The sequence below is a fragment of the Globicephala melas genome, chromosome 17 (assembly GCF_963455315.2).
Source record: "Globicephala melas chromosome 17, mGloMel1.2, whole genome shotgun sequence".
Taxonomy (NCBI): domain Eukaryota; kingdom Metazoa; phylum Chordata; class Mammalia; order Artiodactyla; family Delphinidae; genus Globicephala; species Globicephala melas.
The window spans coordinates 64,305,127-64,328,951 of NC_083330.1; the positions used below are offsets into that span (position 1 = coordinate 64,305,127).

General features: G+C 43.8%; 1 protein-coding gene across 1 annotated transcript in view; it reads right to left on the reverse strand.

The window, feature by feature from the left end:
- Positions 1 to 515: 515 nt before the first annotated feature.
- The window catches only part of FBXO32 (F-box protein 32), a 29,490-nt gene continuing 6,180 nt past the window's right edge, over positions 516 to 23,825 (reverse strand). The window contains exons 2-9 of the mRNA XM_030875732.3: positions 23,001 to 23,113; positions 22,101 to 22,150; positions 20,835 to 20,927; positions 9,344 to 9,437; positions 8,315 to 8,499; positions 2,523 to 2,705; positions 1,443 to 1,586; positions 516 to 1,042 (exon numbers count right to left, since the gene is read on the reverse strand). Of these exons, the coding sequence (XP_030731592.1) occupies positions 953 to 1,042; positions 1,443 to 1,586; positions 2,523 to 2,705; positions 8,315 to 8,499; positions 9,344 to 9,437; positions 20,835 to 20,927; positions 22,101 to 22,150; positions 23,001 to 23,113 (952 nt within the window). The 3' untranslated portion in view covers positions 516 to 952. The remainder of the gene's footprint in view (positions 1,043 to 1,442; positions 1,587 to 2,522; positions 2,706 to 8,314; positions 8,500 to 9,343; positions 9,438 to 20,834; positions 20,928 to 22,100; positions 22,151 to 23,000; positions 23,114 to 23,825) is intronic.

Consider the following 23,825-nt stretch of genomic DNA (forward strand, 5'->3'; position numbering starts at 1 on the left):
CGTGAAGATACCCCAGGAAGCCCAGACAAGCCAAGAAGTTAAACAGGAATAAGAAAGTCTTCACAGCTATTGGGTGACTAATTCCATCTTTTCTGTGGCAGGATTTCCTCTTGAACTGTTTTTAATTGGCCTTATGATGTTGTCCCGAATGAGCTACAACATGGAAGGAAAAAAGGCATAGATGCTTTGGGGTTGTTCTAGAAAAGAGGCAACCCCAAAGAGTGTCCCATTCGTCTAAAAAGGAAGCCTGAAGTATGATGAGGATTGCCTCCAATATCTCTTCCTGTTTTAAATCACTTTTTATATGATGAAGAAACAAGAAAAACAGAGACTGCCTACTGGACCATGCGCTTTGTCCGAGCGAGTATTATAGCTTTCCGAGGTAGACTATTGTGTGGTATCTTCAGAAGATAAGGCCCTATACCCATGCGGGTTTAAGATGAGTGGTGCTTCCTTTGCCTTTTCAAAACAAACTCCAGATCAAAACCCAAAGCCCAGGGATTTCTCATATGTAGTTTTTCTTCTTTTTTTTTTTTTCCAACACATTTTCACATTGTAAACAAAGAGCATTCTATCTTGTATTTGAGTTTTGCCCCTTTCTCCCACATCTCTAGGGAACTATAAAGGAGTCTCAGTGAACGTCAAGAGAATTCCATTTTCACCGATGAAATAGAATTCCTGCCTCATAGTCTTGCTGGCAAATCATTAGGAAAAATAGTTTATTTACAGTATTTCTGCTTTTCCATACCAATTCTAATGAGAAGTCCATATGCTTAAATTCCCAGCCAGCAACTGCGTCTCTCCCCTCCAACGTCCTCTCAATGGCTTATCGCAGAAGTTTTGAGCCAATGTCTAAAATGTACACTATTTACAAATGAAGCGTCCAAACTCTGTATTTCCAACCATCCAGTCAGCAGGGGGACCCTTCTGAAGTGTTGTCATGTGCTGGGATTCAGAACTTGAACAAGTTGATAAAGTCCTGGGGTGAAAGTGAAACGGAGCAGCTCTCTGGGTTATTGGCTGTGCACGGGTGATCGGTGCCCTAGAAAGGAACATCGTGGTTAGGTGGGCATTCTCGGCGGCATCTCATTGGCTTGTGGCACCCTAAGTAAGGCATTGCCCAACCTCAAAACAACATTCCTCTGTCAAGAATGCCCTGTGTTATGGAAAAACTAAAGAGCTGCATGTGTGGGTGTGTGTGCGCACGCGCACACGTGCACAGAGCGATGGGGGAGTTTGGGGGGGGGCTTGCAGAAAAAAATAAACACAGGGGGGTGAAGGAAACAAAGGTCTTTGAAAGTTTCTGAATCAGTTTTACCTTCACCTTCAGCTGGGGGCTACAACAGTGAAGAGCAGGAAAGCATTTGGCGACACAGCGCTAGTGCCATTGGCTCTTAGGGGCTGGGCTGGGGATGTGTGGCAACGACCTCCAAGACATATACCTTCCAGGAAAGAATATGGCAGTGTCTGCAAAGCTGAAGGGTGTCTCCATACTGCTCTTTCCGTGGGTAACAGCGCACAAGTTTAAAATACATCTTCTTCCAATCCAGCTGTCCTTTATCTGACAAAATTAATCGCTTGCGGATCTAAATATCAAACAAATAAAAGTAGTTCTGAAAAGTTCTGCTCCTGCCTCCTTTCCACCTTTTTCATCTATACCCTGGCAACAGCTAGGGAAAAAGTAGCAAAGATATAAAGAAGTAGCTTCTGAGCTCTACCTAGTGAAGGAAACAATAGCTTTTAACCAGTCTTTAAAAGAAACAGGTGGCCGATGACGCCTGACTGGTGACCTGTACTAAATTGCATTTGGATGGTCTTGAAAGTTTAGGTGATCTCAATAAACCACTTCAATCTTTTCTTTGCTGTAACTTGAGTGATTATTTCCGGGAGATGCAGTGACTGCTTGGCACAATGGCTCTATTTTATATCGAAATATTAGTGGTTTCGTGAACAGCACTTGTTGTGCTCACACTTTTATGTAAAGAAGGTGGAAAAAAAATCTGAGGCAGTGTGCGGAGGGGAAAGAGGCCTAGAGCTGGTGTCAGAAGGCCCAAATTCAAATCCAAGGCCAGTTTCCCCACCTAGAGAGCGCTCCACTAATTTGGATATGTCACTTAGCCACTTGTGGCCTTAGTCTCTCCATCTGTTTGAAGTGGGCATAACGATATCTACCCTTCCCTGGGTCATTAACACAAAATGAAATAACATCAGTAAGTCCTTTAGCTGTAAAATCTCATAAAAATGTAAGTTATTTTGTTAGAGAAAAGAAGGACTGGTGCCAATTTATGAATTTTTTTGGAGCAAGTTGTAACATGGGACTAGGTTAAGAATATAAGGTGGTTTTTTTCTTCCTATTGAAACACATAAACAAAATCTCACAGATATTATTTAGAAACTCCTTGAACTGTTTTCTAGTCAAACCAGGGAGCCCTGGAGAGTGGGTTTGAGAAGGATGCCAAGGCAGCTTGAGGGCGGCGGGCAGAGAGGAAGAGAAGGAAGAACGGCCACTGGGCTGCACTGACCTGCCGCTCGGAGAAGTGGTACTGGCAGAGCTTCTTCCATAAGAGCCGGTCCTCGCTGAGCACGTGCAGGTCAGGGGCTGCCTGGCCCAGGCTGACCAGGTCTCGCCCGTCGCTCAGCCTTTGCATAATGTTCAGTTGTAAGCACAAAGGCAGGTCAGTGAAGGTGAGGCCTTTGAAGGCAGGCTGTGGGGAGAAGGGTTATGTTAAGTTGCAGGGCAGAGAGTAGCTATGCACCAGGTGACACCAAGGATGCAGCTGTCCCCTCATCCTCCAGCCTCAAGGTGGTTTATTGATCAGAGACCAAAGCAGCAGTTCTCTCTACTCTAAGTACAGACACAGGACCCATGACCGAGACCCGCAAAGAACAGCCTGGAGCGGCTCGCAGATGGTGCCAGAGGGATTTTCCTAAGTTGCACAAGGCTTTTTTTTTTGCATGCATTATGAAATGATCACCACGATAAGTCTAGTAACCATGTGTCCCCATATAAAGTGATTACAGTTTTATTGACCGTATTCTTTATATTGTATATTACAGCCCCAATGGCTCATTTATTTTATACCTGGAGGTCTGAATCCCCTTCATCTATTTACACTTTTTCTCTGAAAGATTCCCCTAATAGCGCACGTTGGATTCCTGTGCTTCACTCAATTACAATGTTCGCTACCTTCCCAAAGGACTCACTACCCTGGACAGAGCACCTCCAGCCTCGGGTCTCACTGCCCACCTCCTTGTGACCACTGATCTCCCCAAGTAGGTTTTCTCACTGGCCCCCAAACACGCTGCCCACAAGGCCCTCACTCTGCCTGGGCCTCTGCTTGTCCACATGTGACTCTTCTTCACATCCAGTTCAAACTCACTTCCTCTGAAAGGCCTTTTCTGCTTTGGTGACTCCCTCAGGCCTTAGCCACTGCATCTTCCTAGAATTCCTAGGATCTCTTTCAGGTGCCTTTTGCAAAAACTTCCTTATTGTCATGTCACGTAACCCATCTGCAGAAGGAAGCTCCACGGAGGCAGAAATTTTTGTGTTTTTTCATTGCTATGTCTAGAAGAGTCTAGAAGTGTGCTAGCATATAGTAGGCACTCAATAAATATTTGTGGAATGATAGAAGTCAAATAATTCAATAGGTACAAACAGCAACAACAGAAAGACTCTATACTGGTGTGTGTGTGTGTGTGTGTGTGTGTGTGTGTGTGTGTGTGTACACACGTGTATGCACGCTTTGGGAATGGCTGGTCAAGAACCTTTCAGCCTAAGATCCATCATCCATTGAGGCGTCTCTATTCAAACCTAGGGCTGTACGGGACATTCTGATAACTATTGGTCTGTGGAGAACACACTGGCAGTTAATCATGAGCTTCTGCAGAAGTTGCTTCTACGTATCCTTGAATTTATATTTAAGCCCTTTAATGTTTAAATTCTGATGAGCTCATGTTATTCCACCCAGACCCAGATCCTCGAAGGCAAGGTCTAAGCTTGTATCCCTTGCAGACTAGCCCAGCACAAAACCCCTCTCCTGAGTACCTATTATGCCTGGCACCGGAGCTGCTGCAGTGGGCGAGAGACCCAGAAATATAACCAAGTCATTAGAGAACAAAGGTTAAATGCCATCAAGGATGTAAGCGCCAAGTGCTATGGGAACAATCTGTACAGAAGGTCCTCAGTAGTACTTGTTGCTATTTCTTGAACAGCAACTGGCTGCTGCCATCTGGATAAGAAGTCAGCTCAAATCGCTCGAGACCATGGTTCTTTGTCCTTCCCATGCTAGTCCTGGGTGAGCTCTTGAATTTGAACTACTGACATTTTTAGCTCAGTGTTCTATCACCTCTGGAGGTCACACAAAAAAACAACAAAAAAAACAAAACAGGATGAAGAAACCCTTCCTCAGCTGAGGGGAAAATATCCTGGGAATGAGTACTGAGTTCCCTCCTCGAAATTTTAGGGAACTAAACTCTGTACGAGGCACATCAAGGCTGGAACACACAGGATTCCAGGGGGACACACAGTCTCAGCAGTTCCCTCCTGCGTCTCTGCAGAGCAGGACAGGCGTGCAGAGGGAAGGTGGGCAGTGGCAGGGCGGCTTGGGAAGTTGGACGATGGAGAAGAATGGGAGGTGGCATGGGAGGGACACGGGTTGGACGAGCAGCAGATCCGGATCCCAAGTGCCCTTGGGAAATCTGGGTCTCAGTTCCCCTGTGTCCAAAATGAACTGGCTTAGTAGAAGTCTCTGAAGATCCTTTCCAGCTCCAGCAATCTCAGACTTGGAGTAGCTTCAGCCTCCTAATTCGTGAGAAGTGTCTGTGACTTGACAATTTATATCGTTCAGGCTGCTGGGCTGAACTTTCAATTGTTTGCAAAATTCAGGACTTTGCCGGACTGCAGAAGGTCCTAGACCTATTTGTCATTTATCATCTGCTGCTGATCGTATGAGCCAATAAAACTGCCATGAGATTTTCTTTTTGTTTCCAGCACTTCAAAGCATCTACTTTTTTGGTTAAAACTCCCAGGCCAATTATTACATGAACTCCTATTAAAGTCCACTTGGCAGAATTCACTCTCAGATTTTCAAACCTGAACTTTTCCAAAATCCTTGCCCAGACCCCATGCTGAGTCCTTACTCCTGGTAAATGATTAACTGCTTGCATGCCTTCTTCTATTTGAATATAAACATATAAAAGAAAAAGAAGTTAGTCGTGCTCCCCCTATCAAGTGTTTTGCTGAAAATCTTTTTATATTCATCCTGCCCACCCCCCCATGCTTCCAGACTCTCTCTGCCTTGTTCACAGGACACTATGATTCTATTTGCTTTTTTTCCCCTACAAGCCAGTTCTCTTAGTTTTTTTTCCCCTTCATTCTTTATTATATAAATTATTTTTGCCAATAAAAATTGGCTCCATAGAATTAGATAGGAAATTTTGAAGGAAAACAAGATTATCTGCTGGGAAAATACTGATAGAACTTTGGCAAATAGAAAGCAATTACTGTAAATGTCACCTTAACATTTTCACGTAATAACATACTTCTCTTTTGTCCAAACTGTTAAAAAGTAAGTTTTAAAATACAGTCCAGACTGAAGTAATTAAGTTCCTTCTCTCTCTCTCAATCTTTCCTTCCAGCACGGCTCTCAAAATATTGTAGCTCAGAGCCAAGGGGGGCTGGGAAGGAGGGCATGAGGGAGTAGAGTGTCATGGGTAAAAGTATAGCCTCTGCAGACAGGCCTGGGTTCAACCCACATCTTATTGGTGGGGAGGGCCCGGCCAGATTGTTCTTAACCACTCAGTGTGATTTTTCTCATGAGACAATGCCTGGAAGTACTGAGCACAGTGGCCAGTAAATATTAGCTATTATGATGATTCCTACTTACATTTAGTCGCTAGATGAGTTAATGAATACATTAGAGGACTTAGAAGAGTGTCTGCCACAGAGTGAGCCCTTCATAATAATAACAGCTGACGCATTTACAATACTTACTATGTGTCAGGCACTGTTCTGAGTGCTTTCTATATATTACCTGATTAAATCTCACACCAGGGCATTGAGATAGGCACGACTGCCTCCATTTTCCAAATGAGGAAATTGAGGCACAGAGAATTCGAATCACTAGTCCCAGATCCTGCAGTTGGTCAGTTTTATGCTCAACTGTAAATACAGGGCAATATTTTCCAACTGCATTCCTCTGCACATTGAACAAGTTCTAAGGTAGGTGGTGGGAGGAGTGTCCCCTTCAATCATTTATTTATTCAACTAAAACTTATTGACTGCCATCTGCTCTGGTCCAGGGACAAGGAATAGAGCAGGGAACAAGATGGTGATGTCCTTTCTTTGTGGAGTTTATAAGCCAGTGCAGGAGACAGGAAAGTGAATATACATATGAGATGATTTCAGATCATAGTAGCGGCTCTGAAGAAGGTAAGATGATAGTGGCTTCCGTAGATTGGATGGTCAGGGAGGGAGGTGGCTTAAAAACCCCGAGGCAGGACCAAGCTTAGAGTGTGCAGAGAATAGCTTGGCCTGACTGGGGTGCCGTGAGCAGAGGGGAGGGTGAGATGAACTTCAGCGTTTGATCTGTCCTGCATAGGATTTCATTAGATTTAAAAGGTTTGCAAAAGGCTGGGTCATTGAATAAATAGTTGGAAGAAAGCGAGATTGAAAAAAAGTTTGGAAACCACTGATGTTAAAAGCTTTGCCGTTTTAAGAATAAGAAGCCCAGGGTTCTGGCCTCAGCTCTGGCCCTGATTGCTGTGTCACTTGGGGAGAGTCACTGGGCTTCTCTGATCCCCCTTTACCCTCACTCCATGAAGAGTTATAGCAACTACAATGGGTACCTCCCAAGAGAGTTTGTAGATTAATAGAGGGGGGCTTTGGGGAAGTAAGCCCATGGAAGTGCAAGGTATGTGGGCAGATGTGGCCAAGGGGGGGCTCCTGTGAGGTGGACAGAGAGAACAGAGGCAAGTTCTGGGCAAGTGTGACCATCTAAATGGGTGTTCCAAGTTGCTGGAGGGAAGATGCCCTTGGGACTAATGGGACTTGCTCATTTATATCGCTGGTTGAGTATCACTGGGGTGTGTGTGTGTGTGTGTGTGTGTACTGTAGCCTAAGTGACTCTAAGGAAGTCACAGAACTCTGAGACTTCCAATTATTTGCTGCTTCAGAGTTAAGGAAAAAAACAACTAAGGCACAGAGAGGTTATTAACAGTAAAGTCAAGGACACTGCATTTTGCAAACTTCATAGAGTGAAATATTTAAAAGAGGTCAAAGAAGTTTTTTCATGTTTCTTTCTCGAGAGACGGGGCAGACCCAAACTTTATCAGCCTGGGTCCCGGAACCACTTAAAACAGCCATGGTCAGTGATTAGATAAGACAGCCAAGTGCTACGTGAGCCGCCTAAGTGTGTGTGTCCATTAGGGAGCCTTGAGCGATTACACCAGCGTCTTTCTCACATTTTTTCTGTGCCTTAGTTCTCTTGCTCACTCTTAAGAGGCCAAGAGCTGGGGGCCAACTTACGTTTTAAAAGCCGAAAGAAACTACCGGTAGGAGGTTTAGCTGGTAACGTGTGGTTTTTTTTGGTTTGTTTGCTTTGAGTGAGAATTGCTCATGTCTTTTCCTACCTGTATGTTTACAGCCTTTACTCAAAGCTATTCAGTATGTCCATGTGGTCAAGCAGAGGCCCGGGCAGAGTGAGGGCCTTGTGGGCAGCGTGTTTGGGGGATCTCCCCTACTTGGGGAGATCAGTGGTCACAAGGAGGCGGGCAGTGAGACCCAAGGCTGGAGGTGCTCATGTCTTTTCCTACCTGTATGTTTACAGCCTTTACTCAAAGCCTTCCTTTATCATAACTATTAATAATTGGAACTAGAGTTTTAAAAGGCTGGTGCCAGTTCTCCAAGCCACTGCCATCACAGCGCTGTTGTATACAAGGCAGCATCCTAACACCATAAACAAACTCGCACTTTAAGAGGAAATGGGCAGAGATCTCCAGATCCCACTAGAGATTTCAGTGAAATAGCCTACATCGGCCCCAAGGTCAAGTTTCTAGCTTTCCCAACACGTTTCCATTGGCTGTCGTCGTTCATATACTCTGATCCTGCGCTGCCAGGTTCTTCTCCCCACACCCCCTTTATTGGAAGGTCCCCCAGCCCACCCTCAGCACCCAATGGAAAGCATCCAATCAGAACTGTCCAGACTTTTCCATCACCAGAGAGGATTTAAAGTCCTGGCGAGGCTGCCCAGCATCCCAGCAGAGGAACCAACTGCAGCCGTTCCTGCTGGGAGGAGGCTGGGGTGCTCCAGCTTACCCTGGTGATTTGGATGTTGTTCAGCTGCTGTTGCCAGTGTAGAATTGTCTCCATTCGATACACCCACATGTTAATGTTCCCGACCAGCACAGACTTGCCGACTCTTTGGACCAGTGTACATAAGGACGTGTAGAGGGTCTGGAGTAGTTCCCTTATTAGTCTAATGTTTTGTTGGTCTTCCAGGACTTGAGTGGGGAAGAAAAAAAGTAGTTAACGTTTATGAGACTAGAACACTCCATAGTTCACAAGTGGTTCTTTCTTCTTCTCTCCTCTGCTTGTGTTACCTGGGTACACCCACTGGGGATATGGTTTTCTTTCTCACTGGTGTTTATTCTACACTTGGCCAAGCTTCTGCACTCGAGGTTATTGGATAGAGTTTCCATTATCTAGGTCCCTCTTTGTTCTCTTCTCCCCGTTTTCTACAAAGACTCTTTCTCTTTTCATTGTCCTACCAGCACCAATAGCTCACCTGATCTGAAAGCAGCTTCTTTTGCCCAGGAGTGATGTCTCTTTTAGATGATCAGTGGCAGAAGCACAGGTCTGGGGGTCAGGAGCTTGGATCCTCATCCAGTCTGGCTGACTCTTTGTGTGATTATGGATAAATCACTCTTTCTCCCATATACACAATGAGTCAGTTGAGCCAGAGACGTAAAGTTCTTTCTAGCTCAGAGAGTCTATGGATCTATTCTGCCTTGTACACAGCTCAATTTTCTAGGAATTTGGAATCTAGAGGTTCAGTAGCCAAGGTTGGGACACGTGCCTACACCAAGAAGCTTGAGAGGCTTAGAGCAGGACAAATGGATGATCCCAACACAAGGACAGGAGGGTGATGGTCTCACCCTTTGTCATGAGCATGAATGGCCCTCCTTTCTAAACTGGAATCCAGCACCCCTGAAATGCATCTGGAGTCATTCATTTCCATCTGCTTACATTCCCTTAAATCCAATGACATGTCGACTGCATTGGAAAATCCATCTGCCCGGCCCCAGGCCTATAAAAAGGGGCGAGAGAGTGAGAGAGAGAGCTCACCTTTCAGTACCACTTTTTCCAAAATGTTCATGAAGTTCTTTTGGGCAATGCCACTCAGGGATGTGAGCTGTGACTTTGCTATCAGTTCCAACAGCTGTGGATAAAAATAGAAGTTGCCAGGCTTAGACTACAGAGATATTTTTCTCCTCTAATCTTCACTTTTGAGTCACATGACACGTAGATACAGACTGACGGGGAGAGATAAATGGCAGGCAGGGCCACAATGCAATAAAAAGCAGATGCTCTGAGTAAAAGACAAATGGGGGTAATTCAAAACCTAGGCATCAGGCTGAATATTTAATTGCTTTTTTCTTTTAAATATAAAGAGGTTGGCTTCAGCCAGGGCCAATTCATTCTACTTGTCCTACTTCAGCAAGTGAAGCTGAGGTTCTCCAAAGGGAACAAAACCTCCTGTGACCTGTGATGTTGGAGTTGTACATAATCACTCCCAGCGGGAATTCTTTTACCCCTACTTGAACTTCTCCCCACTGGCTGGGACTGCTCTCAAGGCACCTAAAAGCTCAAGTTCAGCAACGATGGTCACTTTTCAAGGAAGTGGCAATTCTTATCCAGATATCTCCTGCTTATGTAGCATTCAATAAAAATGTCTGTTAATTAGAAACTTTCACTGCGCTTAACTTTCTGTAGAAAGAAGCCAATAATAGGAAGAAAGAGACATTCAGGGATGTACAGTGTATACTCATATTTCTACTCAGAGGCTAGGAACCTTGTAGCTCTTAGACTTATGTGCAAGTTTTGCTTTGACCACTTATTAGCTCTGTGACTCTGGGTAAATTCCTGAATTTCTTGGTGCCCCAGTTTCTTCATCTCTACTTGTAATACTTAGAGTCTCCAAGATTGGTGACAGCGTTAAAGGAGGGAATGCACATAAAGCTCTTAGCGCAGTGCCTGGCATAAAGTAGGTAGAAAATAAAGGTTGGTCGGTTTACTGAAGGAGTATGTCCCATTCCCACCACCCATGTTATCACCAAACAAAAGGAAATAAAGATAATAATTTAAGTTGGTGCACCCTTAGCATAATCTTTCTTCCCTTCAAAAGCAAAATTCTTTATAAATGTGGCAAGATTTAAAAAAAAAACAAAGATTCTATTATTGAAAAAATGAAACTTTATAGACTGGAATGGGCTCTTAGAGATCATGGGGTTCTACCCAGTTAACAGATGAGCAAAGTGAGGCTCAAGAAACTAAACTTTACCAACTATGCCACAAGGAGTGAGAGGGCTCAGCGGGATCCTTCTTAACACACTTCATGCTTTCACAGAGTTATCGAACAAAAGAGGTTGATATAAAGTGAAAATAATTAATTGCACCAGAACCCACCAGGCTAAGTAAAACTCACTAGCCTTAGAGCCAGTAAACTAGATTTAGAGACCCAGGACCTCCCTTTATGTTAAAGCTTCTATCTCTGCTCCTAGGAAACCTTCCAAGGCAGTTTCATCTCCTGGCCAGGCCCCAGCCCAACTTCACTTCAAGTCAGTAAACACCAAGTATGACACTGTGCTGGGTGCTGGAATCAAGGCTGAGGGAACTAGCAAAGTGACATTTTAAAAATTGGGCTGCAGAGAAGAACTGAAACTTTTGGATCAAAGCCCCAGGCAATTCAAAGAACCTCTGCTTCCAAGGCATTTGTTTAAAACTTTTGTCCCCATGGAGCCCCTTAGGAGCCTGTCAAACCACGGACAGACTTTTAATTTCCTGAACATAATTTTACTCTAAGTTAAAAAAAAAAAGACCCCCAATCTTTTCCTGCCTGGTTTATGTATCTCTCTCACACACAGGGAGAGTTGCTGTCATCAGGCTGGGGGAAGGTGGCAGAGAAAGACTGAGGCTGGTTTTTAAGATTAGTACTGGTGATCCAAGGCTGGATGTCAGGAACTGACCAAATGCCCACAAAGAGCGGCAAGAAGTCAAAACATCAGCAGAGGCCACGTCCACAGGCGGTGACCAGACAGGCTGTCCTCTGCCTTTCCAGTTCAGCTCTGTCACCAACCAGCGCGTGACGGTCGAGAGAGGAGTGAAAAATGGCACAGAGGGACTGGCCAAACCGTTCCTTTATCTCCTTGACCAACAACGAGATTCAGAAGGCCAAGCCCAGGGTCTATTAATACCCCGAGCCTCACATGACCAGCACAAAGCAAGATGAAAGAAAACAAAAGTCTTGAGTCGGCTCTGGGAAGGGTAGTGACTCATCATGGGGTGGGAGGAGGGCAGGCAGGGCTCTGCCTGAAATCCATCCAAAACCCCCATTTCATGTGACTACCATCTCACGAGGGCATCAGTTTCAATCTTGTCTAAAAATGCACCAATCACAAGGACACAAAAATTCTCAAGGCTGTGACTATGCATTTGAGGGGAAACAAAAAAGCTGTTTGGTCTGACTGAGATGATCTTTGACTAAGGAAGAGAAAGATACAGAAGCAAAAATCGATCAACTCTCAGGAGAATGACACGTCAGCCACCTTCTGTTTATTCCGGTGTCAAAGGAAAGTCCTTCTTTTCACTGTCCGGCAGCCTTGGGGTCAGGAGAACCCCAGAACAGGAGGGGACCTGGATGCTCTAGCTGGGTGACCTTTACAGTTGTCATTCACTTAGCAAGTATTTTCTGCATGCCCATTCTATCCTAGTGTTGTGATAGGTGATGCGGATAGAGACACACGATCCCTAGACTCACGGAGTTTACCATCTAGTCTGTGGTGTAAGTCATTTAACCTCCCAGAACCCCAGTTTCTTCATTTCTAAAGTGGAAATAAAAAAAGACTACCTACTTCACAGGGTTGTTATGAGAAGTAACTGAGATCAGTACGTAAAAACCCACTGCAAATACCAAATACAAGCCATTATTATTATAAGGTATTATTTCTTCCCCTTCCAAACCACATTCTTTTAGTGAAGTTTAAAGTGGATATCAAGGGTTATCTTTTCTGTAAAGCTTTTTCTGTAAAGGGCTAGATAGTAAATATTTTAACCTTTGGAAGTCATAAGGTCTCTGTTGCAACTAATTAACTCAGCAACTGTAGTACAAAAGCAGCCTTGGACAGTATGTAAATGAGTAAGTGTGGCTGTGTTCCAGTAAAACTTTATTTACAAAAACAGGCATGGGGGGCAGATTTGGCCCTTGGGCCATAATTTGTCAATTTCTGATAGAGTGTGTGTGTGTGTCTGTGTGTGTGTGTGTGTGTGTGTGTGTGTGTGTATGATAGGGTTCAAGAGTGGGGGCTCCAGAGCCAAACTGCCTGCCTCAGTTTCCCCATCTGTAAACCATACATCATAATAGTACCTACTTTAGAGTTGCTGTGAAGATTAAATGCATTCATAAAGCACTCAGAACAGTGCCTGATAGCGAGAATATACTCAATACATCATTATCATTCATTTTTATCATAGTACAGAGACTATTACTAGGTAGAAGCACTGCCAGGGAAGGCATAGTGAATAGTAGGGTAAAGTACAGCTGGTTTAGAGACCTTTAGAATCCCTGTATTTCAATTTTATGCATTGTCAACCAAATGCTTAAATGCTTTCAAATTTTCATATTCCTCTCTGTCACTTTTATTATGTTTCTGATATATTTAGTAGCTCCCTGTGTTGATAAAAGTTAATACATTCTGTGGCTTACATAGTTGCATCTACCATGAAGTCTTATTTTGCAGCAATAATGGGTGTTTACTACATGCTACGCAGTTTACATGTGTCATCTTGTTTAATCTTCAGAGGCAACCCACTGAAGTGGGTTCTCTCCACTAGTCAAAAGAGGATTTTGTGGCCCAGAGAAGTTAAGCAACTCACCTGAAGACATATAGCAGTAGCAAGTGGTGGAGCCAGGACCTGGACACAGAAATGTCTAACGGAGAACATGTATTTTGATAGTTTAAGGACTTCAGTTTGTCAAGGCCAATCAAATTTGCATCTAGGTCGAAACTTTAAAAATAGTGGCAATACCATGTAGTGTTATGTTGTAGGAAAGAGTCTGGAAATCTTATATCAGTGTTACGCTGGGACCGGTAATCAGCTTTTCACATTAAGGGAGCAATAATACCCAGAAAGGGTTAATAACGCATTTAGGATGAGGCAGTTGCTTTGGGTAAATCATTTAGGTCTACTTTCCACATCACGATAACTCTACGGACCCAGAACCACTACTGTGTGGAACTAGTGGTAAAGAAGACAGAATTTATTAATTTTAATTCTGTGTCAAGAGAGCTGTGTGCCTAGGGGGAGTAGGGCTGTATCTAGCAATTTATTTACCAAGATGACTTAGCCAGTTGGATTCTTTGCCTCTAGCCACACGAGAAAAAGCAGAGGAAAACGGATTGTTTGAAAATGGCTGTTTGTTTTCTGCTGGGCAAATTTTAGCCCAGGTGCCAGTAATTTGTGGCTGTGTTTAAGGAGAGGCGGGGTGGGGGACTGGGCTAGGGGTTGGAGAAGAGGGTTCTCAGCTCCTCCTGAATTACAGGCTATCATTACCGTGGGGGCCGCCTGGGGATCCAGCACGACCCAATCCACAGTGACTAGCTGTGCAGTAACAGGACCGGTTCTGGGCCACGGGAGGAAGGGCTGGTGGTTGCTGCCTGCTGAAACCACATCCTGCCCTTCAGCTTTGGCTTGTGCTAGTCTTAGACATGCTGAGTAGAAGAAAAGTCTCGTTGCAAGCAATATCCTATAGTCAGTTTCGGAGGGATATCAACCTCAGCTTGAAGTGGTGCGTGGAAGATGAATGGGGAGAGGAGATTGCCCTCTTATCTCACTCTGCCCGCAGAAAATGCGCGTTTCGTGTCATCTCTTCCCTTCGGTTCATCATAGCATTCAGACTTTTAAAAATAAATTAGCTCACGTCACTTCTCTGCTTGAAACCCTCAAATGGCTTCCCTTTGCCCATAACTGGCAAGGTCCTCCCTGACCTGGTCTTCGCCCCTGGTCCAGCTTCATTTTGCCCAGTGCCTCCCTAGCTCGCTCTGCTCTGTCCACACGGCCCGCCTTTGGTTCCCTGAGCAGGCTCAGCTCATTCCCACCTCCCAGCCTTTGTCCTGCCACGTCTTCACATGCCAGCTCCATCCCACCCCTCAGGTCTCAGTTCAAGTGCCACCTGTTCAGAGCTCAGAGAGCCCTTTGCGGACCATCCTAGATCTTACTATGGTTTCAGTGTTCTTCACTGTTTCATTTATACATGTCTGAAATGATCTTGTTTACTTGCTTGCTGACTGTCTAATTGGGATAGAAACCTCAAGACAGAAGGGGTTATCTTGTTTACCACTCTACCGCAACCTGGCACACGGCAGGCACTTAACAAATACATATATTTATATCTATCTATATATGTAGATATATATACACATATACACACACATATTTAAAGGGATTTAAAGGGACACTAAGCAACTGGGGCTTCAGAAGCATCAACAAAAACAGCAGCTACTCTCCCTGTTAGTTCAAGGTTACCCATGCAGCTGTTGCCCAAGCATACTCTATCTTGCATAGAATATTGTTAAGAATGTAACTTATCCCTAATTCTTCTATCTCCTCTGACAGTGAGCTCTGCAGTTTAAGGTATATGTCTGATTAGAAAACAAGCCGTAGGATTATCAAAGGTAGGAAAAAACTTCAAGAAGCCCCTGCCATTTCTCACATGCTCAGTACGCCAGCTGTGCCCATAGGAAAATTATGTCCTTTGCAATAAACCTTTGGTTACATCAGGCAGTGCTTCTGCCTGCATTGAGTGCCAGGTACTTCCAAGACCCTTATTTACTCAATGGATAACACAGATTAAAACCTGGAAAGTTTTGTCCTGACTTTGAGCCTGAACACTGACAGGTTGGAAGAAGGAACATTTCTGCTACATTAATAATCTCCAGGCATGTCAAGATTGGGTAAATATTATTTGCAAGTGAAACATCCCTCTAACTGAGGGCCAAGTTTACACAAATTAATTGTATTCTTAGCCGAGAACCACTTGCCTCTCTGTCTTCCATCCATCCCAGAAAATTCTGAACTTAGAATGATGCCCTATTCCCTGCCGCATTGATCTGAGCAGGTCTGTCTGCCTCAATGAGGCTGCTTAAATTGGGCTCCCTGTCTGCTGTAGCCTCCTTACCCCCACCCTACGCTTCTACAAGGTTGGATGTCACATTGCCCTTGGCCCCTGGCCCGCCATCACTCCCCTCCACTTCTGTTCTCTCTAGCTGCAGGTTTCTGCTCATGCCATTTGTCCCTGCAAAGCCTTCTACCTGCCTCTCCACCTGGCCAAATCCTGGCCATCCTTCAAGGAAGGAGAATCTCAGGTTCTACCTCTTCCAAGAAGCTGCCTCCAGTGCTGCTTCTTCCGTTCTCCTAGACAGGACCAAACCCAATTTGCTACTGCAGTACCTTGTACCTTGTCTCCCAGAGTAGCCCAGAAACTCCTGACCAGCAGAGGCCAGGTCTTAGTTGATTCTCAAGTGACTGTGGCAACACTAGGTATATGGTATGGACTTAATATAGAAAACACCTGCTTAGGGATTTGAAAACACTCACCTGAAGCAATATTGATGTATGGGGACCTAGCAGAGGATGTTGTCACCTCCTTGCCTTTGGAAAGCCCTTCTTTTAGAAGACTCGAGGGGCCTTCGGATCCTAGCTCACAGATACTTAAACCTCTGTCTCACCCTCAACCAGAGCAACTTAGAGCAATGTCACATGCTCTCAGGAACATCCCTCCTTGGATGGGAAAAAAGTCTGCTGAATTGGCAATTAACACGCAGCTTACCTATCCAATTTAGCCTATCCCCTGTATAATAAGCACCTGACTGAGCCTAGAAACTAGCTAGAATTTTAGTATAAAATATATTTCTGGGCTCATGGTGGGATATATTTAAATTCTGAATCCTCAAGAAAAAAATTTACACAACATGGGCACATTTTTGATCTTCTGGTCTCCAAAGTCAGATGGGAAAGAAAATCAGGTAGAAAAGTCGTAAAATAATCAATCTCTATGTTTTATTTCATCTTTAGTTTCTATTTTCATATATTTTCTAATTCCTGTAATTAGGACGCTAAAGATGACAATAGTTACAGCAACAACTGACGCTCACCATATACCAGGCACTGTCTAAAAGCATTTCACGTGTTTAAGCTCAGTTTAATTCTATAGCAACACGATGGGGTAGGTACCATTATTAGCACCTTTTATAGGTATATGATTTACAAATGAATTTATGAATATACATAAATTGAGAATACATGCTTAAATTATTAATGTACTGTCAGGTGTCCATGGTCGAAAATACCACTATTCTGGTCTCTCAGGCTTCCTCCGTTTTTTTGGGTACCCCCTACTTCTGCATGCACTCCCCCAATCCTGTGGTCATACTCTCAAGGTCTTTGAGTGTCCCCCACTTCTGTGGGCACCCAGAAATTGCAGGATCTCCTGCTTGCCTAAAGGCTTAGTGTGACTGAGAAGGCTCGGAATTCCAAGAGCTGCAGCGTTTCTTCGGTAAAATCATTAGCAGCCTAATCAGCATTCATTTTAGGGACCTGCTCAGGGCCCTCACTGTTAATACCCCACAGTGAATTCTCACAATTCCCAACCATTTCTGCCAATCACTTTCAAATGGGCTTGCGCCCTGTTCTTTTGATTTTGTTGCCATTGGAATGGCTGGCTGCCTTCCCTCCCCGCCAGCTTCTTTGTCTCAATGGAAAAAGATACCCACCAGTTTTAAGACCGAGGTGGCAGGGGCCGCCTTCCATCAGAGGAAGGCTGTGCAGCACCAAATTAATCCAAGGTCACTGCAGCAGAGGGACCTGGTGAAGGGGCCAGGCTGCCCATACACATCACAACCCACCAGAGGCTTGGCAACAGCACGCCCTTAATTTAAGGCATTGGGTTTGAATTTGAGTCATCGTGCCATATTTCAGCCTTTCATTTGCCAAACCACCAGTCAACTTAAACTAAAACATGTTTTTGGAAAAGACTTTTAGGGGCGGTAGGAATGCAGTAACTTGCTGGAAACATTCAAATGGACTTAGGGTGGTAATGCAGAAAAAAATAAAAATATACACTACTGGTTTAGCTTGTGGATGTTCTTCTCTGCTGCAGAGGGACAGAGAGGGTGAGGTTGCAAACTTCTGTTTGTCCTTCCTGATCTGATGCACACAGGGGTCACTTCAGTCAGGTCAGGAAACCGCTATTCAAGGTTCTTCCTGGTCTGAAGACAGCATCTACAGTTACCATGTACTTGGCCACATTCTTATCCCATAGAGAGAGCTGGGAGGACCAGATCAAAGAGCATTCTGGCATTAAAGCGTTAAAGCCCTCTCTTGCACTTGTGCCTCGGGGTGTCTTGTTTAAAAACTCATTATGCAAAATATAACATTTGGGCTCCCAAGTAGTTTCTGAGCTGGTTTACAAACTTGAAAACACACTGGGATCACCTGGTGGATAAATTTAAGTAGCAGTGCCTGGGCACCACCTTCAACTGATGAACTCGAGTGCTCTAGAGGTGGGCTTCCTTAGAGGAGCAAGCTTCACAGGTGATTCTAATGTGCAGATGTGATTCTGATGTGTTTACTGGAGATCCACTCTCTCCGCTGGCCTCTCTGTGCCCTGGGTGGGTTAGTCAGTACTTGCTTCCTTGTGGTTACGCTTCTAACCCCACCACTGGCCTAGCCCCTGGAATCCTCGCTGGCTCCCCAGGGGACTTTCCAAAATGTGGTCTTGAGGCATGGTGTAAACCCATTTTTTAAAAATGGCCTTTCATAAACTACTGCTTTTAAAGATTTAAAATCATCTTTAAAACCCAGTTAAAACTATGTTTAAGCCATTGGAAGTGTGTAGAGAAGCAGGTAGAGGCAATGAGTGTAGCCTGAAGCCAATTAAAAAAAGGTACAAATGCTGTATAAAAACCTCTCCTATTTATATTCAAATTTTGATTCCAAAAGTTCCACAAAATTTTCATGCTGATAAAACATCATAACATTGAGATAGGAGTGTTGGCTATCCCTTTTATTCCCTCTGCATGTCTCTTTTATTAACATTGACAGCTAGCATGAACATGACACCTTTTTAAAAAATGTACTTTGTCTTTAAAGAGGTTAAACAGATTTTAAGGCTTCAAAGTTGGTTCGGTTTCTTACTGGGACTGAGGAATCGTTGTAGTATTAAAAAACCATTAAGCTGCAGTAGTAAGATGAGGATAACATACTGGCAAGCTACTTTGCAAAGTTGGTTTAAGGATAAGAAGAATATTTGAGAAGTGTCTTAAGTTCCTTAGAAGAAAACCCTCAAAACATGGTGCCTATCATTAAAATGTTTTAAGCTCTTTATAAAAATGGCATTTCTCAAATTACAGAGGACCCTTAACAGTGAAGGGGAAAAAAAGATTGTTCTTTCCAAAATGGAAATATTCCCCCCTCTTTCTGAACCTAGTAACTGAAAGCATTCAGTAGTTTCTTAAAGGTTAGGAGAATGTGCTCAGGATGTATTTTACAATCAGATACTGACAGACACAAGTCCTCTATGCTGAGTTTTAATCAAGGGCAAAGGGCATGATTCCCCAGGTAATTTTTCTTTTTTCTAAGTAGAAAAACATTTCTTATCAACCAAATTGAAAAGACTTTTCAGGGAGAATAAACAATAATTTTGATAAGTAGGTAATAATAAGTATTAGTAGCTAACTTTGAATAACATATTCTGGTCTGCAGAGTATTTCCATATATGTTACTGAGTTTCACAGATACCCTGTGAAGTGGGGTTATTCTAAGTCCTTCTTACACCCGGGAACGTGAGTGTTGGAGAGGCTGAAACAGCGTGAAAGCCGTGGAGCTGGGATCTGACCTCAGGCCATTTTACTTTCAATCCTCTGCTTATATGGAACTCATTGCAGCGGCTAAAGAGTGTGGACTTTAGACTGCCCAGGTTTCAGATCTGGATTTCTTCCCTTCTGTAGCTTCGTGACCTTGGACAGGTCATTTTTACCTCACTGTACCTCTGTTTATATAAACAGCGATGATAAAAGTACCTACACTTTACAGGGTTAATGGAAGGCTAAAAGGTGTCAGTGCACATAATTGCATGAAACAGAATATCACTATTTGAATCCTTGTTCCTTTGCTTTATTTCTTGTGAGAAGGAGAACAAGTAGGAAGGAGAACCGTCTTAAAACTGACCAAATGCTGATCAGTTTGGAATCAAGACATCAGATCTGGGTGTCTTCCTCTAACACCTAGAGGATGGAAACTATTCATAGTCTTAGCAACAAGTTTCCAGATCTTCCCGGGCTTGACTCCAACCAGCCTGCACTGGGTTGCCGGCCACAGTGACCTCCCAGAAGCGGCAGAGTCTTGATGAAATGACATGAACATTTCATCAAGAAGGTCTCTTATTTTCATCCCTTTTGGACTGGAATAAGGGCTCAGCTGAAGACTAGACAGGTCTGGTCATGGGCTCAGCTCAGAGCTTCTAACCTACAAGAGGCCTGGGTTTTTTATCAGGTCAGTTGGGACGGCCAGCCCTGCATCTGCCCAGATGACAGGTGAATGATCCAGGCCTCAAGGGGGCTTGAATGTCATCGCTCTGGCTGAGCCTCTGCAATCATCTGACTCAATGACACGGCACTGAGAAGCACAACCTAGGGAAAAGAAAATAAAAACCCAACCAACTAACACCCACAGCGGGTAAATTCCCTCCTACTTCTGATCCAAAACCCAAACAGCTGCTACCCGCCCAGGTGGAACCACTGACAAAAACATACAAGGGAGCTTAGGGGGAAAAACAACCACCAACCAACTAAAAAGAATCAGTGACTTGAAGGTCATGGTTAGACTTCCTTGCTTTACTACCTTCATCATTAATATTTTGCTAAAGCTCATTAAAAAATTATTTTTTTCCAACATAGGGTTTAAAATGGGAAGCAACTGAGCCAAACAGGTAGTTTCAGGCTTTAAGTGAACCTGGGACTGAATATTGTTACTACATGGGGGTGGGGGAAGGGAGTCTGGAGGAAGAAGTTCTGGGGTGCTTTGAACTCACCCAGTTTTGAGGCTTAAACCAAGAATGCCTTAGGGTCACCTAGAGTCAGCTAAAGCCGGGCAGGAAGGACAGTGAGAACAATCATAGGTGCACAAAGTTTTTAAAACAAGCCAAGGTGCTTTACAACTTGCTTTCTGCTGAATTCTCTGTTGCTGATCTTACTGCTAGAGCCTGTGCTGCCTGCACTGTGGCTCACGTGAGGTATTACGGCGGCCCCTGTCTGAGGGGGCCAATCTCAGGGACATCCATATGGATGGCTCCATCCTACGTGGATCTCAGTATCCGTTTAGGAACCTGAAGTACATCGGGGGAGGGGGGAGTTGAGGAATCCATTTTCTGCTTTCCTTAAAATCCCCAGGGTCCTAAAAAGTTGTTTGTTTGTGTTGTTTTTGGTTGATGTGGGGGAACTACTTCAAGACAACCCGAAAAGACAATTCAGCTTGGGAGTCTGGGTAATCTACAGAGACTCACCCGTACGACGTAGTTAAATCTTCTGGAATCCAGAATGGCAGTCGAGAAGTCCAGCCTGTTGAAGGCTTCCCCCAAAGTGCAATATCCATGGCGCTGAATGTGAAAGCAGGGGGTGCAGAGGTCATTTTCCAGAAAAATCTGCCTGGACTCTGCTGACAAGCTTGGTGGCTGTGTTAGGTAACCTATGGCCATCTGCTGCTTTCCTGTGCCATGATCAGCCCTTTCTGGGCCCCTGGGCCCCTGGTGCCCTGCCCCACCATGAGCCACAAAGATGGGTAGTACAGCCGGCAGCTGCTTTAGTCAGTGACTAAAGTCGTGACATGTACCATTTGGGCCCTTGTTCTCTGCACGCACTTGTACTTGCCTGTCAAGGAAAGGTTGGGAGCTGGGTATGTGATGTGTGTTGGTCACTGTAACATACTCCTGGGGGAAGAATTAGCCCCATGTGTGTCAACTCTGTCTGCCACATCTCTGGTACTTTTCTCTCTGTGATCATCAGAAACGTTTTTAAGGCTTCATGAAGAAGCCAAAGAAGTTTTGGTCTTTTCTCTGTGAACACACAAGGCACTGGGTGTAGAGAGCCCTGACTCACAGTCCCAGCTCTGCTTCTAGTACCTGGGTGGTCTCGGGTGTATCCCTGGCCCTCTCAGGGCCTCAAGTCACAGAGCGAACTAGATGTTCTCCAAGGTCCCTGACAGCAATAGAAATTCTATCAATCTGTCATACTGCCTGTATCCTAGTTATCTGAGCAAATGCCTGTGCAGCGGGAAAATGTACATAAAAGGGTTTTACAAAGTGCCATGCAAATTTAGATATTACAGTGTCTTGTTCTCTTCTGCATCTAGCTCGTGCAGCCTCACACTGGGTGCGCACGAAAACTTCTCCCGTATTTAGTGATTAACCCTTCCAGGGCTAAAATGAATTGAGTTGAAGTCTAAAAGAGACCTTAGAACAAAAGAGAGGCACTGCCCTGAGGGAAAGGCTAAAGCTTTATAATAGTGTGTTTGAGATGTGGGAATATTAATCTTTATAAAGCATTGCTACATACATCATCCCACTGAATGACTGGGGAGCCCACCTAGTGACTTTTGCATCTCTCTCTGTAGCCCCAAACTCTGATGGCTGGCTAGGTAGTGGGCTGCAGACCTCCACCACCCACATCCAAGAAGACAGTCATGATGTGAAGTAGTTTCCCAGTCTCGCCCCTACCCTGTCAGGGGAGGCATAAAGCTAAGCATACTCCTTAGTAAACAGATGGGTGCTCACCTCTTTAGTACTTCCTTTGTGAACATAGATCCATTTTTCTTGGTGGAAATCTACAAAGACAAAATAAAAACAACCCAAAACCCCACAGCTTTAAAATTTATAACATGCCCAAGATTTTAAACTTGTTTCGTTTTCATTTAATCCAAAGTGTAAAAAAGTTTCGACAAAAAAGGACAGACTACTGACAATCTAAGGGGAGGCAAATGCCTAACTTCTGCAGTGTATAAATACTGGAGTTGTAATTTACTTTGTCGGAAGCACTTCAAGTCTTTGATACTCAGATTGAGTATACCAGAGCTCCAAATTAAAGAAAAAAATCTAATACCCAAGTACGAGTTTGTGTTAAATGCCAAGCTTACAAGTTAAACAAGGCCATAAAAAGTAGAAATAAAACAGATAATATGAAGAAGCCATGCAGTACAGATGGAATAAACTAAAGATCTGTAATTCATGCTTATTAATAGAACTTTATACTCTCTGTTCATACTTACATCCAGCATCTAGAAATGTTACTAGTATTTATACAAGGGAAGAGGGAGAAAGAAATCTATGTTCGAAGCCTCAGAACACAGTTCTAAACAAAAGCACACACTGGAACTGGTTCAGCTGACCATACCACTGAATAATAACTAAACTTAACTATGTCAAATGTAAGTGACAAGCAGGGAAAAAACACCCCAACTAGCAACTGACTTAAAAACACGACTGTAAAGAATACATTAATCTCACTCATAAAATGCACAGCCAGGTTTCTGAGTGCAGAGATCCGGGTAACCTCTGTGAATGACACAGTCAACATGAAAGCGGATGCCAAACATGTGAGGTGTGATTTGTTCCCCTGCCAAAACCCAATCATAATGATCTTCAGCTTTCTTCTCAAGTTCACAACAAACGGCTTACATTGAGTTTTGGTTTTGCTATTCAGCATGTCCTTCTTTCTCTTCTTGGCTGCAACATCATAGTTCAGGCTGTTGAAAAGATTCTCCTTATTGTATACTTCCTTGCTGCAGTAACTAGGAATAACAGACAAGAGGGGATGAGCTGTAACAGCTATACTTTAACATGAGCTGTTTCTATAAATAGCTTACTGTGTTATAAAACACAAACATACATGCTCCTCAAACCAAACAATAAAATAATCACTCAAAAGAAGTCTGTACGGGCCCAGTCTTCCCTCTTCGGGGATGAAATAGTGTCACATCTCTGTGGAAGGCAGGGACGGGGGCTTCTGCTTCTTTTGAATTCCCAACAGTGTCTGCCATTGTATTTGACACACAGCCCTGCACTCTTTAGGAGCCATGCAGGGTACAACAACATTATTTTAAGCAAAAATGATGAATGGATGGGGAGGGAGGGAGGGAGAGGAATTGTTACTGGTATCACTATAATACACAATACTTTCATTTTGCAAAAACATCCACCCCAAGCTGCTTTTTAAAAACAACCGCTTTATGGAGCTATAATTCACGTACCATACAATTGACCTATTTAAAGTGAGCCCAAGCTGCTTTTAACTAGCATGCTCCCCTTGTGTCTTTAAAACATTTACAAAAATCTGACTTAAAGACTGCATCTCTAGGAGATGTTCAGTGTATAGTACTAGTTGTTTAGGTTTTATATAATTCCTTGACTAACAGTAGGCATCATGCTGTGAGGTGAAGACCTTGAGTCCTAAATGAAACAAGCTGTATTTACAACTCATACATTTATAAGAGCTGAAAAGAC